The sequence below is a fragment of the Apium graveolens genome, chromosome 6 (genome assembly GCF_009905375.1).
Source record: "Apium graveolens cultivar Ventura chromosome 6, ASM990537v1, whole genome shotgun sequence".
In the NCBI taxonomy this organism is placed as follows: domain Eukaryota; kingdom Viridiplantae; phylum Streptophyta; class Magnoliopsida; order Apiales; family Apiaceae; genus Apium; species Apium graveolens.
In genome coordinates, this window is record NC_133652.1 from 114,675,616 (window position 1) to 114,695,604 (window position 19,989).

Here is a 19,989-nt window from a genome sequence, read left to right on the forward strand (position 1 = left end):
TTGAGTTGGTTTATAATTCGAGTAATTAGTAGTTATTCGATAAATAGCGTATCCGTTACTAGTATCGATTGTTTATTGGTAAATAATCGATTTAATTGAGTAAGTATTATTAATTTATAAATAAGTGTAATAAATAGTAATAAATCCTAATAACTAGGGATTAATTATTTTAAAATACAATAATTATTAATTAATGATTTAAAAATGTAATTAAGGATTAATTAATTATAATTAATTATTTATAATTAATTATTAATTAATTAAATCTTGTATAATTCATAATAATTAAACCGTTAGTCCGATTTGAGTGAAACGAAGACCCCTAGACTCTAAAAAATGAAACGAATCCAATAAAAATAATTGTAAGTTATAATTTATTCTGGAAGAGAGTGGTTTTGTAATAATTAACTATTCATAGGCTCTATTAGGGGTAGAATCGAGTCGAATAAATCCCGAAAAATTGTAATAAAATTAGATAGGGTTAATTATTATTAATATGAGTCTGGAATCGATTCTAAAAATAATTATAAGTCTAAAAATTAATTATGTGCTTTATGTGCTATGTGCTTTACGTGATTATGTGAACCTTACGTGCTATATTATTATATGTGTATATATGCGAGTTAGATAGAAATATATGGGTAGACTGATAAGGTTACGTGATATCAATTTGAGATACACATATATAGTAAGTTATCTAAACGACTATGTTTCTATGATTGGTTCAGTGTTAGCAAGGCTGAGCAAGCTATGGACAGAAGGCGGTGAGTTAAACCAGGTTAAGTACGGGCAAGGCAAGTTTTTCCCCTATTCTAAATTCAGAATAGTGAATTCTAATTCTTTTCTCATATCAATTATCTTTGATAATTATTGTTCATATACACTGTTACCCAATTATTAATGCTTGTTTCTATTTCATTTCGATTCTTGATTTCTCCCAATTTATTGAATCCCCTATTCATATTCCAATACTTTTACCCTTGTTACATATACTCTGGTATATCCTGGTGTTGGGATATATCAAAAGCATTCCAATTGTTCCGGATGCTATACCTTGGAATGGATGGTTACTATACGGGTTGGGTTTTACCCAGACCATTATTTAATAGGCCATAGTTGCCTGAGTACTCTTTATGTTGGTTGGGTCTATGCAGTTGGGTATAGATCCGCACTATATCCTGACTGATCAGCGGGTTATAGTGCATATGTTGGTTCTTGTTTCAGTCTTATTCATTTGGCACTCGCCAGTGTTGATAAATTATTATTCTATACAGATTCAGATGGTTGTTCAAACCAGCAGCTTATTGGTTCACTTATTTCTCTCTCTTTATACTATATATATTGTTGCAGGCTTGTTGAGCAATTTTGGCTCATCCCTTTTTATTGTTGTTCCTATTGTTTTACAGTTAAGGTAGAGAATGAAACCCATTAGGACCCGCGTAGTCAAGAAGCAGTCAAGCAGCGGGACCCTCTTATACCAAGAGTGTTCCTTCCTATTCCCGAAGAGAGTTTTGAACTACCAGATCAGGTGTAACAGGATAAGTAGTAATGTTGGATTGAATAAAAGTTTTGTGTAGTTTGAATAAAAGTGGTGTGGTGAGGATGTAGATAGAATAAAGTTTTGTAACAAATAGAGTTCTTAAGATAGATTATTTTATTTGGATTTGTAATAAAGTGTAGTATGTGGTTCTTGTTTTCAACTCAACCCTTAAAAGATCCTGAGTAGTAATAGTTCGGGGTAATTATTATTTTTATATTCTGCTTGTGCAGGTTTAGTTTGTAGTTATTGTTAATAATGCCCCAAATCTATACCTCAGATTTGGAGGGTGTTATAATGTGTAATATGATTTGTGTTTAGTTTTCAGATCTTACTTAACAGGACAAATCAATACTTAACTGGAAATCAGCACTTATACTGAAGACAGAACTTAAGATATCAGAACTTAAGTTATCAGAACTTAAGTGATTAGAAGATATTTATCAGGAGATAATATCAGGACTTAAGATGACTTTCAAATAAGGCAGGCGGCTGATTGAAAGGAAATAAGATCGAGACTAAGACAGAAAGAATTATGCATGAAGAAGGAATTCTATGAAGAATAGAATACTTGGAAGAAAAGATAACTGGTTGATATATTTTAGGAAGCAGAATTATATTCCATATCAATTAGAAAATTATCTTGTAACTGTGTAGTATATAAACACAGGCATAGAGTTTACACTATAAGTGTTACGATTATCAAAGTTATTATTCTTTGTAACTCTAGCAGCTCTCGTGATAATTTGTTCATCACTGAGAGAGAACAGTTCCATATTGTAACATAATTTATTATGTTGAATAAAATCTGTTTTCTGTTACTTGAGTTCTTATAATCGATTTGATTGTGCTAAACAGTGTATTCAACCCCCTTCTATAGTGTGTGTGACCTAACAAGTGGTATCAAAGCTATCTGTTAACACACAAACAGTTTAAGATCCAAAAACAATCATGTATGAAGAAGAAACTCCAACCAAGCCCACCAAAACTGAAGAACCTCCAAAAACCATAACCCACAGTCGATATGAGACTATAAGAGTTCCCATGTTGAAACCTTCTGAGTATTCCATATGGAAAGTGAAGATAGCTATGTTTCTGGAAGCTTCGAATCCAGAATATCTCGACAGGATTTATGAAGGACCACATATGCCATCCAAACTCTCTGTGGAAGTTGCAGGTCAGCCAGCAAAGTCTGTACCAAAGGAGAAAAATGATTACACTGCTGAAGATATCTCATCGATTGCAAAGGATGCAAAGGTAAGACACTTGTTGCATAGTGCCATTGATAATGTCATGTCAAATAGGGTAATTCAATGCAAGACTACAAAGGAGATATGGGATGCTTTGGAGACAAGGTGTCAGGGAACTGATATAATCAAGAAGAATAGGAAGACGATACTCACTCAAGAGTATGAGCACTTTGACTCAAAGCTTGATGAGTCATTAACTGATTTATATGACAGATTTGTCAAACTCTTGAATGATTTGTCACTAGTTGACAAAGAGTATGATATTGAAGATTCAAATCTTAAATTTCTGTTAGCTCTTCCTAAAAGATGGGATTTGAAGGCCACAATAATAAGAGACAACTATGCTCTTGACGAAACAACTCTTGATGAAATTTATGGGATGCTCAAGACTCATGAACTTGAGATGGAACAAAGAAGCAAGAGGAATGGAAGAAAGTCAAGAACAGTTGCCTTTGTGGCCGAGGAGGAAAGTCCCAAAGTAGCTGCCTCAAAAAAAGGCAAGGAAAAGGCTCTCATCACAAAATCTGATACTGAGTCATCAAGTTCTGATAGTGATGATGACTCAGAAATTGAAAGTATATCTGAGATAGACCCTGATGAGGAGATGATGAAGTTGTGTGCTCTTATGGTGAAAGGAATCACAAAGATTGCATACAGGAAATTCAGAAGAGGAAAGAAGTTTTCCAGGAAAGGTGCAAGTTCTGAAAAGAAAGGTTTCAAAAAATCTGAAGGCAAAGGAGGAAAGTCTGACAGAGGAGATTACTCAAATGTTAAATGCTACAACTGCGGTGAGAAAGGCCACATATCTCCAGATTGCAGAAAAGGGAAAAGTGAAAAAGGCAAGGCTCTTGTCACAAAGAAGAAAAGCTGGTTAGATGCTTCAGATTCTGAGGATGAGGAAAACTATGCCTTGATGGCAAATGCTGATAGCAGTTCTAATACTGCTGACTTAAAGGGCAACAGGAAGAACATCCTAGTTCTGGACAGTGGATGTTCAGGACATTTGACTGGAAATAAAGCCCTGCTATCAGACTTTATGGAGAAAGCTGGCCCAGGTGTTTCTTATGGAGATGGCAATATTATGGCAATATCAATCTTAGGAATGTCATCATTGAAAAAGTAGCTCTGGTCTCAGGACTTAAACATAATCTGCTGAGTGTGAGTCAAATCTGTGACAGAGGTTATCATGTGGAGTTATTTGAAGAACACTGTGAAGTTGTAAGAAAATCTACAGGCAAAGTTGCTCTGAAAGGATACAGGCATGGTAACATTTATGAAGCCAAGCTTTCAACAAGTACTGATGGTTCTGTAATCCATCTGTTAAGTAGAGCATCAATTGAAGAAAGCTGGGATTGGCACAAGAAACTCTCTCATTTAAATTTTAACAATATAAATGAACTAGTCAAGAAAGATCTTGTGAGAGGACTGCCAAAATCAGTATTTGCTCCAGATGGCCTTTGTGATTCATGTCAGAAGGAAAAACAAAGAAAATCTCCATTCAAGAGCAAGATTGAATCATCAATTCTTGAGCCTTATCACCTACTACATGTTGATCTATTTGGTCCAGTGAATGTCATGTCAATTTCAAAGAAGAAATATGTTATGGTCATAGTGGATGAGTTCACCAGATACACATGGGTATATTTCTTGCACACAAAAAGTGAAACTGCATCTATCTTGATTGATCATGTCAAGCAACTGGATAAATTAGTCAAAGATTCTGTGAAGATCATAAGAAGTGATAATGGAACTGAGTTCAAGAACTTGATCATGGAAGAATTCTGCAAAAACCAAGAAATCAAGCAGGAATTTTCTGCTCCTGGAACTCCTCAGCAAAATGGAGTTGTTGAAAGAAAGAATAGAACTCTTATTAAAGTTGCATGAACTATGCTTGATGAAGCAAAGTTGCCAACCTAATTTTGGGCTTAAGCTGTGCAGACTGCTTGTTTTACTCAGAATGCAAAACTTATCAACAAGAATGGAAAAACACCATATGAGATGGTGAAGAAAAAGAAGCCAAATCTGAAGTATTTTCATGTATTTGGATGCAAGTGTTTTGTTCTTAAGACTCATCCTGAACAGCTATCCAAATTTGATCTAAAAGCTGATAAAGGAATTTTTGTTGAATATCCACTTTCTACAAAAGCCTTCAGAGTCTATAATTTAAGAACAAGGGTTGTCATGCAATCTATCAATGTCTCTTTTGATGATAAGGAGATTACTGGACTTGAAGATTTCAATGATCATGATCAGCTGAGATTCAAAAATGAAGTTTTAAATTCTGATTCTGTAAATCCTGATACTGCAAACTCTAATGGATTAAACTCTGATGTTATTGAAACTATGGTGACTACTGATAAGTGGCATTTTATACCACTTAGAACGTCTTAAAATGGCTTAAATTGGTGTCTTGAAATCAAGTATTTTGTGTATTTGATGCGTTTTTCTAGTGTTTATGCATTTCAGGGTATTAGTTGCATTTCGGGGGAGGAATCATCAAGAATAAGCCTTGGCATGTGTTCACCATTGCGAGAGGAAAGGAATGGGCAGATTACGGCGAAGAAACAGAGCAAACCTGGATTTTTTCCAGTAGAGGCCTGCGCGCCCGCGCAGCAATGCTGAGCGGCCGCGCAGCAACCTGCGCGCCCGCGCAGCTATGCTGAGCGGCCGCGCAAGGTCGGGGAAAAAGATAAATTATTTTAGACTTCTACTTCTGTTTGGCTTCCAACTTCTATATAATCTGAGTTTTATGGGACTATTATATAGGTATATTTGAGACGTTTTCACAGAGAGTATTAAGGGGATTATGTTTTAGATTGTGTTTTACACAAGAAGCGAAGGAGATAAGGAAGAAGATCGATTTAGCACACCGCAACGAAGAGGAAGCATATTTTCTTGTGATTCTTGTTTCGTTGTAACGTTGGATGCTAGTTTTCTTGCTTTGACTTATTTACTCTTGTGACGTACTCTGTTTTAATATAATTAGTTTAGTTATTATTTTCTTGTGTTTGTTTATCATGATTTCATATGAACCCATGATGGCGATAAGTTCTATTATGGGCTAATCGTGATCATGGGGTTGCAACGGATTTATTATGGAGTTCTTTAGTTAATTGTTTAATACTTTAGTGTGTGATGATTGCATGATATCTAGTATTGGTTGTGCGTATTCGTCTTATGTGCGTCGCGAACATATAAGATAGGGTGTTAATCTCTTGTGAAGCGACGGTGGATCTTGAGATTTAGAACTTGCCATGCTAGCATAGGTTCATGTACGTTGAGCATGATTAGTGCGTAACTCTAACAGTTTTATTTGCCCTATGTAATCAAAAGGAATAACTTGAGCTTAAATCGTTGTGTTGTCAATTTCTGTAGACATATAGGAACTCAACATAATTGATGACTATTCAACTTCTATCTTAATTGTGGATGCTTGGTAGAATGGTATTAGTACAATGAAAGTTGGCTTTTATCAGTTTCGTGTTATTCGATTAATATCATCACTGTCACATGCTAAAGGTAAAAACAATGGCTATAGAAGGAAGTAATAATGAAGTTGTGATCTCATGAGTATTTTATTATTGATAAATTGAAGTGTTAGTTAAGTGGTTAATTAAGTAGTTAATTATAGTTAATATTTAATCAACAATTTTAAGTGTTATTATCTTAACATTGAGAAGTAATCATACATTGGTGAGTGAGTTTAATTAGACAATAATTTAGTCTGAGTCTCTGAGGGAACGAACTAGAAAGTATTCTATATTGCTTGCGAACGCGTATACTTGCGTCAATATTAGCGCGTGTTTTCGCCCTAACAAGTTTTTGGCGCCGCTGCCAGGGACTCGGCGTATTTGTTTAGTTTATGTACTTACCATCATTGGTCATTAGGACTCAGTGATTAGGACGTAGTAGTTACTTACTCTTTTCGATTGTGTTCAGGTACTTTAGCAAGCATTTATGCAAACTCGTTCTCGTGCTCGCAAGAGGACTTTAGATACAGCTGAGGAGACAGACGAAGTTCTTGATATTCCGGAGAAGTTAGATTTTGAGGATTCGGATTCAGGAACTGAGCAGAAAGAACTAGTAAACATGGGAGATCGTATTGTTGAAGCTGATCCAGCTCTTATGGATTTTTCTCGGCCTAAAATTGATGACATTCAGTCAAGCATCCTTCATCCGGCTATTCAAGCTAACACCTTTGAAATCAAGCCGGGCACTATTCAGATGGTGCAGAATTCTGTTTCTTTTGGAGTAGCGGCAACTGAAGACCCCAACATGCACATAAGGAATTTTATCGAGATCTGCAGCACTTTTAAGTATAATGGCGTGACTGATGAGGCTATCAAGTTGAGGCTTTTCCCATTCTCACTGAGGGATAAGGCTAAAGACTGGTTACATTCTGAACCAGCTGGGTCCATCACTACATGGCAAGATCTTGCGCAAAAGTTTCTGGTGAAGTTTTATCCAATGGCAAAGACTGCTGCTATGAAGAGTGCTCTTACTCAGTTTTCGCAGCAACCTACAGAATCTATGTGCGAGGCTTGGGAATGCTACAAGGAAATGTTGAGAAAATGTCCACATCATGGAATGCCGGATTGGATGGTGATCACTGGTTTCTATAATGGTTTGGGGGCCCAATCTCGGCCCATGCTCGATGCAGCAGCTGGAGGAGCCTTATGGGCTAAAAGCTATACTGAGGCGTATAATCTTATAGAGACGATGGCTGCAAATGAGCATCAAAACCCAACTCAGAGGATGATGTCAGGCAAGGTAGCAGGTATTCTGGAAGTTGATGCAGCCACCGCTATTGCAGCCCAGCTCAAAGCGCTATCAATGAAGGTTGATTCTCTGGCTACGTATGGAGTTAATCAAATAGCTATGGTTTGTGAGCTTTGTGCAGGTTCTCATGCTACGGATCAGTGTTCGCTTGTAAACGAATCTGTTCAGTATGTGAATAATTATCAGCGACAACAGCAGCCTGTGCCAGCGACCTATCATCCTAACAACAGAAATCATCCAAATTTCAGCTGGGGGAATAATCAGAATGCTATTCAGCCACCATATCAGCAAGGAGTGAGTAAACAGTTTAACCCACCTGGATTCCAGCAACCACAGCAGTATGCTACAAGGCAATCATATCCTCAACAGGGAAGTACAGCTGCACCCACTAGTGCTGATTTTGAGGAACTTAAGCTGTTGTGCAAGAGTCAGGCGGTTTCTATCAAGACCTTGGAAAATTAAATCGGTCAATTAGCCAATGCAGTGCTCAATCGTCAACCTGGCACTCTTCCCAGTGACACGGAAGTACCAGGCAGGAAGGAAGCTAAAGAGCAAGTCAAGGCTATTACCTTAAGGTCTGGAAAAGTGGCTGATGCTGAAAAGGCAAAGGAAGTCGAAGCTGAAGTTAGAGATGAAGAATCTAAGCAAAAGGAGAAAGTGGCGGAACCAAGGAAGACTACTGTTGAACACACTCTGCCTGAGGCTAATACAGGGGAGAAACAGCTCTATCCTCCACCACCTTTTCCTAAGAGATTGCAGCAACAAAAGCTGGATAGACAGTTCAGGAAGTTTCTGGAGGTGTTCAAGAAACTTCACATCAATATACCTTTCGCTGAGGCTCTGGAACAAATGCCTAGTTATGCGAAGTTTATGAAGACTATTCTTGCAAGGAAGGTGAAACTGGATGACCTTGAAACCGTTGCTCTCATGGAAGAATGCAGCGCTGTTCTGCAGCAAAAGTTACCACCAAAACTGAAAGATCCAGGAAGCTTCACCATTCCTTGCACCATTGGCAATCTAACTTTTGACAAGTGCCTTTGTGATTTGGGAGCAAGCATTAATCTGATGTCGTTGTCGATCTTTAAAAAGCTGGATCTGCCTGATCCAAAACCCACATACATGTCGCTACAATTGGCTGACCGTTCCATTACTTACCCAAGGGGCATAGTTGAGGATGTGCTCGTCAAGGTGGATAAGCTCTTCTTTCCTGCAGATTTTGTTATTATGGATTTTGAGGAAGATAAGAAGATTCCCATAATCTTGGGAAGGCCTTTCTTGGCTACTGGCCGTACCTTGATAGATGTGCAAAAAGGTGAACTTACTATGCGGGTCCAAGATCAGGATGTGACCTTCAATGTATTCAAGGCAATGAAATTCCCTACAGAAGATGAGGAGTGCTTAAAAGTGGATGTGATTGATACTGCGGTTACTTCGGAACTCGATCACATGCTAATGTCTGATACATTGGAAAAGGCCTTAGTGGGGGATTTTGACAGCGATGATGAAGATAGCAACGAGCAATTACAATATCTGAACGCTTCTACATGGAAGCGAAAGCTGGACATACCATTTGAATCTCTTGGTACTTCTGACCTTAAGAATGCTGAAGGGAAGCTCAAACCATCAATAGAGGAAGCACCTACCTTGGAGCTCAAGCCATTACCTGAACACTTGAGGTATGCTTTTTTAGGTGATTTATCTACGTTACCTGTTATTATTTCATCTGACCTTTCAGGTAGTGAGGAAGACAAGCTCTTAAGGATTTTGAGAGAATTCAAATCGGCTATAGGATGGACCATAGCAGACATCAAGGGGATAAGTCCTTCATATTGTATGCATAAAATTCTGCTAGAGGAAGGTAGTAAGCCAACTGTGGAACAGCAGCGAAGACTGAATCCCATAATGAAGGAGGTGGTGAAGAAAGAAATTCTGAAATGGTTAGATGCAGGCATCATTTATCCTATTTCTGACAGCTCGTGGGTGAGCCCCGTACAATGTGTACCTAAGAAGGGAGGTATCACTGTGGTCGCAAATGAAAAGAATGAGCTCATCCCTACTCGAACAGTTACAGGATGGAGAGTATGCATGGATTATAGAAAATTGAACAAAGCCATAAGGAAGGATCACTTCCCCCTTCCATTTATTGATCAAATGCTTGACAGATTGGCGGGTCATGAGTATTTTTGTCTTCTGGATGGTTATTCCGGGTATAATCAGATTTGTATTGCACCAGAGGATCAGGAAAAGACTACCTTCACTTGTCCATTTGGCACATTTGCTTTTCGCAGAGTTTCGTTTGGGTTATGTGGCGCCCCGGCCACTTTTCAGAGATGTATGATGGCTATATTCTCTGACATGATTGGAAATAACGTCAAAGTGTTCACGGATGACTTCTCCGTCTTTGCACATTCATATGATGAATGTTTGAATAATCTGCGCGCCGTACTCAAAAGATGCGTGGAAACTAATTTGGTGCTCAATTGGGAGAAATGTCATTTTATGGTGCGTGAAGGCATTATCCTTGGGCATAAGGTCTCTAGCAAGGGTCTGGAGGTGGACAAGGCCAAGGTGGGAGTCATTGAAAATCTTCCCCCACCTAATTCTGTGAAAGGAATCCGTAGTTTTCTTGGTCATGCGGGTTTTTATCGGCGATTCATCAAGGACTTTTCAAAGATATCTAAGCCGTTGTGCAATTTGCTTGAGAAAGATGTGCCGTTCAAATTTGATGATGAATGTTTGGCACCATTCGAGACTCTCAAGAAGAGTTTGATCACTGCACCAGTTATTACAACACCAGATTGGACAGAACCGTTTGAGATGATGTGTAATGCGAGTAATTATGCGGTAGGTGCAGTTCTGGGACAGCGCAAGAAAAATCTCTTCCATGTGGTCTACTATGCGAGTAAGACTTTAAATGGTGCCCAATTGAACTACACCACTACTGAGAAGGAGCTTTTGGCTATAGTCTTTGGCTTTGGGAAATTTCGATCTTATCTGCTTGGTACGAAAGTAACAGTATTCACTGATCATGCAGCTACTACATGTTGATCTATTTGGTCCAGTGAATGTCATGTCAATTTCAAAGAAGAAATATGTTATGGTCATAGTGGATGAGTTCACCAGATACACATGGGTATATTTCTTGCACACAAAAAGTGAAACTGCATCTATCTTGATTGATCATGTCAAGCAACTGGATAAATTAGTCAAAGATTCTGTGAAGATCATAAGAAGTGATAATGGAACTGAGTTCAAGAACTTGATCATGGAAGAATTCTGCAAAAACCAAGAAATCAAGCAGGAATTTTCTGCTCCTGGAACTCCTCAGCAAAATGGAGTTGTTGAAAGAAAGAATAGAACTCTTATTAAAGTTGCATGAACTATGCTTGATGAAGCAAAGTTGCCAACCTAATTTTGGGCTGAAGCTGTGCAGACTGCTTGTTTTACTCAGAATGCAAAACTTATCAACAAGAATGGAAAAACACCATATGAGATGGTGAAGAAAAAGAAGCCAAATCTGAAGTATTTTCATGTATTTGGATGCAAGTGTTTTGTTCTTAAGACTCATCCTGAACAGCTATCCAAATTTGATCTAAAAGCTGATAAAGGAATTTTTGTTGAATATCCACTTTCTACAAAAGCCTTCAGAGTCTATAATTTAAGAACACGGGTTGTCATGCAATCTATCAATGTCTCTTTTGATGATAAGGAGATTACTGGACTTGAAGATTTCAATGATCATGATCAGCTGAGATTCAAAAATGAAGTTTTAAATTCTGATTCTGTAAATCCTGATACTGCAAACTCTAATGGATTAAACTCTGATGTTATTGAAACTATGGTGACTACTGATAAGTGGCATTTTATACCACTTAGAACGTCTTAAAATGGCTTAAATTGGTGTCTTGAAATCAAGTATTTTGTGTATTTGATGCGTTTTTCTAGTGTTTATGCATTTCAGGGTATTAGTTGCATTTCGGGGGAGGAATCATCAAGAATAAGCCTTGGCATGTGTTCACCATTGCGAGAGGAAAGGAATGGGCAGATTACGGCGAAGAAACAGAGCAAACCTGGATTTTTTCCAGTAGAGGCCTGCGCGCCCGCACAGCAATGCTGAGCGCCCGCGCAGCAACCTGCGCGCCCGCGCAGCTATGCTGAGCGGCCGCGCAAGGTCGGGGAAAAAGATAAATTATTTTAGACTTCTACTTCTGTTTGGCTTCCAACTTCTATGTAATTTGAGTTTTATGGGACTATTATATAGGTATATTTGAGACGTTTTCACAGAGAGTATTAAGGGGATTATGTTATAGATTGTGTTTTACGCAAGAAGCGAAGGAGATAAGGAAGAAGACCGATTTAGCACACCGCAATGAAGAGGAAGCATATTTTCTTGTGATTCTTGTTTCGTTGTAATGTTGGATGCTAGTTTTCTTGCTTTGACTTATTTACTCTTGTGACGTACTCTGTTTTAATATAATTAGTTTAGTTATTATTTTCTTGTGTTTGTTTATCATGATTTCATATGAACCCATGATGGCGATAAGTTCTATTATGGGCTAATCGTGATCATGGGGTTGCAACGGATTTATTATGGAGTTCTTTAGTTAATTGTTTAATACTTTAGTGTCTGATGATTGCATGATATCTAGTATTGGTTGTGCGTATTCGTCTTATGTGCGTCGCGAACATATAAGATAGGGTGTTAATCTCTTGTGAAGCGACGGTGGATCTTGAGATTTAGAACTTGCCATGCTAGCATAGGTTCATGTACGTTGAGCATGATTAGTGGGTAACTCTAACAGTTTTATTTGCCCTATGTAATCAAAAGGAATAACTTGAGCTTAAATCGTTGTGTTGTCAATTTCTGTAGACATATAGGAACTCAACATAATTGATGACTATTCAACTTCTATCTTAATTGTGGATGCTTGGTAGAATGGTATTAGTACAATGAAAGTTGGCTTTTATCAGTTTCGTGTTATTCGATTAATATCATCACTGTCACATGCTAAAGGTAATAACAATGGCTATAGAAGGAAGTAATAATGAAGTTGTGATCTCATGAGTGTTTTATTATTGATAAATTGAATTGTTAGTTAAGTGGTTAATTAAGTAGTTAATTATAGTTAATATTTTATCAACAATTTTAAGTGTTATTATCTTAACATTGAGAAGTAATCATACATTGGTGAGTGAGTTTAATTAGACAATAATTTAGTCTGAGTCTCTGAGGGAACGAACTAGAAAGTATTCTATATTGCTTGCGAACGCGTATACTTGCGTGAATATTAGCGCGTGTTTTCGCCCTAACAACTATGCCTAATGAAAATGCACATGTGCAGGGGGAGCATACTGAAGATCTAATCACATCTCAAGAAGCATCAGAACCTACAACAGGCTCTTCAAGTTCTGATGGGCCAAGTTCTGATAATTCTGGAAACTCATGTTCTGGTATTTCTGGAAACTCAAATAATGAAGGATCCAACTCAGAGAGCATAATTTCAGGGGGAACATCAGAAAATGTTGATGGGGACAACATGGATCATGGGGGAGCATCCAGTTCTAGAGAAAACCTTCCATCTGCAAGGAAGTGGACTAAAGCACATACACCTGACTTAATTATTGGAAATCCTGATGCAGGTGTCAAAACTAGAACAACTACATCAAATGAATATCTTTATCATTCATTTTTGTCTCAGACTGAACCAAAGAAAGTGGAAGAAGCTCTTCAAGATGCTGATTTGGTGCAAGCAATGCAGGAAGAGTTAAATGAATTTGAAAGAAATAAAGTCTGAACCCTAGCGCCAAGACCAAAGAACAGGTCTGTTGTTGGCATAAAGTGGGTGTTCAGAAACAAAACTGACAGTGATGGCATAATTACAAGGAACAAAGCAAGGCTGGTTGCAAAAGGATACTCTCAACAGGAGGGAATTGATTATGATGAAACATTTGCACCAGTTGCTAGATTAGAAGCCATAAGAATATTTTTGGCTTATGCGGCTCACAAGAAGTTTAAAGTCTTTCAAATGGATGTGAAAAGTGCTTTTCTTAATGGAGAATTGGAAGAAGAGGTATATGTTGAACAACCTTCAGGCTTTGTAGATCCCAAATTTCCCAATCATGTCTATAGGCTTGATAAAGCACTTTATGGCCTTAAGCAAGCTCCAAGAGCATGGTATGAGACATTGTTAGGGCGAAAACACGCACTAATATTCACGCAAGTATACGAGTTCACAAGTAATATAGAATACTTTCTAGTTCGTTCCCACAGAGACTCAGATTAATTTATTGTCTAATTAAACTCACTCACCAATGTATGATTACTTCTCAATGTTAAGACACTAACACTTAGAATTGTTAACTAAACATTAACTACAATTAACTACTTAATTAATCACTTAATTAACACTTCAATTTAACAATATTAAAACACTCATGAGATCACAACTTCATTACTACTTCCTTCAATAGCTATTGTTATTACCTTTAGCATGTGACAGTGATGATATTAATCGAATAACACTAAACTGATAAAAGCCAACTTTCATTGTACTAATACCATTCTACCAAACATCCACAATTAAGAAAGAAGTTGAATAGTCATCAATTATGTTGATTTCCTATATGTCTACAGAAATTGACAACACAACGATTTAAGCATAAGTTATTCCTTTTGATTACACAGGGCAAATAAAACTGTTAGAGTTACCCACTAATCATGCACATCATACATGAACCTATGCTAGCATGGCAAGTTCTAAACCTCAAGATCCACCGTCGCTTCATAAGAAATTAACACCCTATCTTATATGTTCGCGACGCACATAAGACGAATACGCATAACCAATACTAGATATCATACAATCATCACACACTAAAGTATTAAACAATTAACTAAAGAATTCCATAGTAAATCCGTTGCAACCCCATGATCACGATTAGCCCATAATAGCACTTATCATCATCATGGGTTCATATGAAATCATGATAAACAAACACAAGAAAATAATAACTAAACTAATTATATTAAATCAGAGTACGTCACAAGAGTAAATAGGTTCAAAGTAAGAAAACTAGCATCCAACGTTACAACGAAACAAGAATCACAAGAAAATATGCTTCCTCTTCGTTGCTGTGTGCTAAAACGGTCTTCTTCCTTATCTCCTTCGCTCCTTGCGTAATACCACGATCCTCTCTCGTGAAAACATCTCCAAATCTACTTATATAATAGTCCCATAAAACTCAGATTACATAGAAGTGGAAGCCAAACAGAAGTAGAAGTCCTAAAATAAATTGCCTTTTTTCCCAAACCTGCGCGGCCGCTCAGTATAGCTGAGCGGGCGCTCAGCTTTCTGCGCGGCGCTTAGGACCCTTCTGGAAAATTCCTGAGTTTGCTCCGTTTCTTCTCCGTAATCTGCCCATTTCTTTCCTCTCGCAATGGTGAACACATGCCAAGGCTTATTCTTGATGATTACTCCTCCGAAATGCAACTAATACCCTGAAATGCATAAACACTAGTAAAACGCATCAAATACACAAAATACTTGATTTCAAGGCACCAATTTAAGCCATTTTAAGATGTTCTAAGTGGTATAAAATGCCACTTATCACACCCCCAAACTTAAATCGATGCTTGTCCTCAAGCGTCACAGACTCAAAAACAAATAAAAACACGCATGAATGCAATCTATATGAAAATGCAGCGATCCCCCTTACTACGAATAAACCAACCAAATTCCAACAACTCAACAAATGCAGTTAGGCGACTAAAGATCAATAAACTCATGCAAACGAACATACGGCCAGAAACGTGGTGTGTGCAGATGCTTAACAGATATGCTTCGGAACTAGACCAATTATTATGACTCGACTATCCTCAAGGCAATCACATGATTATACAAAGAATAAAAATTCTAGGCACAAAGTGACATACAACACTACAAGAATTCTAGAGCTTATTACAGAATCATGCTTTTTATTCACAACACAAATGCTTATTTGACCGTGCAATGAGCGAGGTCCACAAAAGACTTATACAATGGTATCCATGTAGCGAGCGTTAGGTTAGCGGATCCCAGACTCTAAAAGCCTTAGGTCACTAGGCACAAAGTCCCCTAAGAACTTAATAACTCGAATACCAAAGAGCCCACTCGTGATCAATTATGCATAAGCACCACAATTTTTTCTTTTCTTTTTTTTTATTTTTTTTTATTTTTTTTCTTTTTTTTTATAAAATTTCTGAGCAAGTGCGTTTCGCTCCATCTTGCTCAACCCTAGACTACTCGCACAACATGCGAGCCGGCTACTAGCCATTTGACGCCTAGCCAAAAACTAGCAACAAATTCCATTTTTTTTCCAATTTTTTTCTTTTTCATGCCTTTATCACTAAGAACCTATTATCGAATTCTAAGCATAATAAATAAATTAACCTCGAAAACAATCAAATCATACAAACAATCTAGCCCTTAAGCATTCTCTAAGACTTAGTGAAAATACAAGTGCTTCTAGCATGCATATCAACTTACACGACTCAATATCACCTTAATGCTATCACTACACTCGCATCAATATCACAATTCAGTCGATAAATCATCGCAAAAAGGATCATGGTATATGCATGAGCTACATGATATGATAAACAAATAAAGCTATAAAAAAAACTATATGGCAAAAATTATGCAACTATATGAACTAAACTATCATGAATATGCAGCTATATGACACACACACAGTATTCCTTAACTACCACCCCCAAACTTAAAATCTTCACTGTCCCCAGTGAAAGTAGTAGAAAGGAACACAGGGTATACCTACTCGGAGTCATCATCATCATCACCCTCAGTGGGTGGAGTATCAGGCGGCGGGTATGCAGAGTCCTCACCAAAAAATGGCCACTGGATATCAGCTTCAAGGCCCCGAAAAGCAGTCACTAACGCAAGGGTGAGCTCCTGAGCAAACCTGCTCTGCGTCTCGTACATTGCATCCATCCGCTGTGAAAGCCTCCTATACTGGGTATCAGCCATCCCAGCACCCTCCTGAGCTCTCGAAGAACCAGCCTCATCATGCCTAGGCCTAGCCATAGTAGCACCTCGTGCTGGACGCCCTCCTGGAAGACAATAACCCAGCCCATGCTCCTCGGGCTCACCACCGGTCCACTCCTGCATCCCGTTCAGAGTCCCAGAATTAATCGGAGCTACCGGCAACTGCAACTGCTCATGAGCCGGCCAGTTCACTCCTACTGCTCGGCACAGCTTCGTAACCGTGGATGCATAAGGGATGTTCATATGCTTAGCTCCCCTCAAAAACTTCAGAATTCCTTGGTAGATAAACTCACCAAGGTCCACATAGTACTCCTCATTAAGAATTCCCCACAACAACTGTGCTCTCTCAACTGTGACCTCGTGTGCATGCGAAGAAGGCAAAATATTAGCACAAATAAATGCATTCCATGCACGGGCATACCTGTTCATAGCGATCGCCGGGAAGTGACGATACTCATTAGTGCCGGTCTTGAAGGTCCAAACTGTGCCCGACCTACAGAGAGTCGCACAAATCAAATCCAAGTCAAAATCCTCAGCAGTCTTCTCATTCCAGTTCTCCTTCTTGGGCTTCCTGTCTCGCTGCCCAATCACACGGCGAATCGCCGCAGGGTGATAATCAACCGTCAGCCCTCGGACCACAGAAAACCCATTCTTTTCGACCTTTGCGTTCGCATAGAACTCGCGAACCACGCTCATCAGCACTGCTTCGGGCGACTCACAAAAAGCTATCCACCCCTTCTCTGCAATCATGGGTGGCAACTCACCATCCCTCCCCGATGGTAAAAACCCTCTCTCCTTCAGAATCGGCTTCCCCAAAAGCCTAGTGTACTCCTCCTCCATAGCTCTGTCAGTCAACCGAGGCCTTGCAGCAGTACCCCTTGATGAATCAGCAGTAGGGACTGTGCTGCTTCTATCGATAGTTCGTGCTCTCTTGGGTGCCATTGAATCTTGAATAAAAGTGTTTAAGAACTGAGTTTTGGTGCTTGGGAGAGAGTTTAAGTGTAGGAAGTTTGTGGGAGATATGTAGGATATGTGTATGTATATATAGGGTGTGGAATAGGTTAAATTAGATTAGGGTTGGGGATTAAGGGGTAAAATCATGGGGTAGTAGGAACAAATCGTGGGTTTATGGGCTAAAGTTGGGTTTTATTATTTTTTTCTGATTTTTTTGGTTTTTTTCTGAACTAAAAAAAATTCATTCAGCCGACCCCTGAGCGGTCGTTCAGCAAAGCTGAGCGGGTGCTCGGGGGTCACTGGAATTTTTTTTTCAGCCCCGTTTTTCTGATTTTTTTGTGTTTTTGGATAGGTTATTAACTTCTAAGGGTTCCTGTAACAACAAGTCATGGGTTGCCACCCATGCAGCGCTTCTTTTTCGTCATTAGCTTGACGTTGCATACCTTTCTCAAGTAGTCAACAAAATGGCACTAACCACTTCTCGGTTTGCCATATCCCCATAGTAGTACTTCAAACGCTGATCGTTAACCTTGAATGCTTGGTCCGGATCATTCTCAAAAATTTCCACCGCTCCATGTGGAAACACAGTTTTGACAATAAAAGGTCCAGACCACCTCGATTTCAACTTCCCAGGAAAAAGTCGGAGACGAGAGTTGAATAAGAGAATTTGTTGCCCCGGCACGAATAACTTAGGATGTAGCTTCCTATCGTGCCACCTCTTCACCTTTTCCTTATACATTTTGTTATTCTCGTACGCTTGAAGTCGAAATTCATCAAGTTCATTAAGCTGAAGCATTCTTTTCTTACCAGCTGCATCTAAATCCAGGTTCAACTTTTTCAACGCCCAGTAGGCCTTATGCTCAAGCTCCGCAGGTAAATGACATCCCTTACCGTACACCAACTGAAACGGGGACATACCAAGTGGAGTTTTGTATGCTGTTCTGTAAGCCCAAACAGCTTCATCGAGCTTTAAAGACCAATCCTTCCTTGACGGATAAACAACCTTCTCTAGAATGCGCTTGATCTCTCTGTTAGACACTTCCGCTTGACCATTTGTTTGCGGATGATAGGCAGTAGCCACTCGATGATTCACATTATAACGCTGCATCATAGAAGTGAACTTACGGTTGCAGAAATGCGACCCTACATCACTTATGATTACCCGAGGTGTTCCAAACCTTGTGAAAATCTGCTTATGAAGAAAATTTAGCACTGCCTTTGCATCATTTGTCGGTACAGCTTTGACTTCTACCCATTTTGAGACATAATCGACTGCCAGCAAGATATACTGATTATTGCAGGACGAGACAAAAGGCCCCATGAAATCGATTCCCCAAACATCAAAGACCTCGACTTCAAGCATCATATTTAACGGCATCTCATCCTTTCTCGTCAAATTTCCCACTCTTTGACAATGATCACACCTTAAAACAAACTGATGAGCATCCTTAAACAAAGTAGTCCAGAAAAAACCTGCTTGCAGAATACGAGCTGCCGTCTTCTCACCACCATAGTGTCCACCATAAACCGTGGAGTGGAAGTCTCGTAATATCCCCTCCGTCTCACAGAACGGGATACATCTCCTGATGATCTGGTCAGCTCCCTGTCTAAACAAATATGGTTCATCCCACATATACCACTTCACCTCATGCAGAAACTTCTTCTTTTGAGCGGAGGTCAAATTATGAGGCATTATATTGCTGACGAGATAGTTTACAATCTCTGCAAACCATGGTTCTTCCTCTTGAACTGCAAACAACTGCTCATCCGGAAAAGATTCATTGATTAATGTCCTATCTTGTGAAGTAGAATCGGGATTCTCCAACCTAGAGAGATGGTCAGCTACTTGATTCTCAGTACCTTTTCTATCCTTGATCTCTAACTCAAATTCCTGAAGTAAGAGCACCCAACGAATGAGTCTCGGCTTCGAATCCTTCTTGGAAACCAGATAGCGAATGGCCGCATGATCCGTGAATACTGTTACTTTAGTACCAAGCAGATAAGATCGAAATTTCTCGAAACCAAAGACTAGAACCAAGAGCTCCTTCTCCGTAGTGGTGTAGTTCATTTGGGCCCCATTTAAGGTCTTACTCACATAGTAGACCACATGAAAGAGATTATTCTTGCGCTGTCCCAGAACTGCACCTACCGCATAATCACTCGCATCACACATCATCTCAAACGGCTCTGTCCAATCTGGTGTTGTAATAACTGGTGCAGTGATCAAACTCTTCTCGAATGCCGCCAAACATTCATCATCAAATTTGAAAGGCACATCTTTCTCAAGCAAATTGCACAACGGCTTAGATATCTTTGAAAAGTCCTTGATGAATCGCCGATAAAAACCCGCATGACCAAGAAAACTACGGATTCCTTTAACAGAAATAGGTGGTGGAAGATTTTCAATGACTCCCACCTTGGCCTTGTC

At 38.9% G+C, this 19,989-nt stretch overlaps 1 protein-coding gene and 1 non-coding gene across 2 annotated transcripts; both read right to left on the minus strand.

Annotated features, from left to right (window-relative positions):
* Positions 1-7,269: 7,269 nt before the first annotated feature.
* Positions 7,270-7,376, minus strand: LOC141669635 (small nucleolar RNA R71). The gene has a single exon (XR_012553903.1). It is a non-coding gene; the product is annotated as a small nucleolar RNA R71 (small nucleolar RNA).
* Positions 7,377-14,613: 7,237 nt separating this feature from the next.
* LOC141664015 (uncharacterized) lies at positions 14,614-17,966 on the minus strand. Its single transcript, XM_074469874.1, has 2 exons — positions 16,377-17,966; positions 14,614-15,064 (listed from the first exon to the last, which is right to left on the minus strand). The coding sequence occupies exon 1, from the start codon at positions 17,547-17,549 to the stop codon at positions 16,377-16,379; it is 1,173 nt and encodes a 390-aa protein (XP_074325975.1). The 5' UTR covers positions 17,550-17,966; the 3' UTR covers positions 14,614-15,064.
* Positions 17,967-19,989: the final 2,023 nt, after the last annotated feature.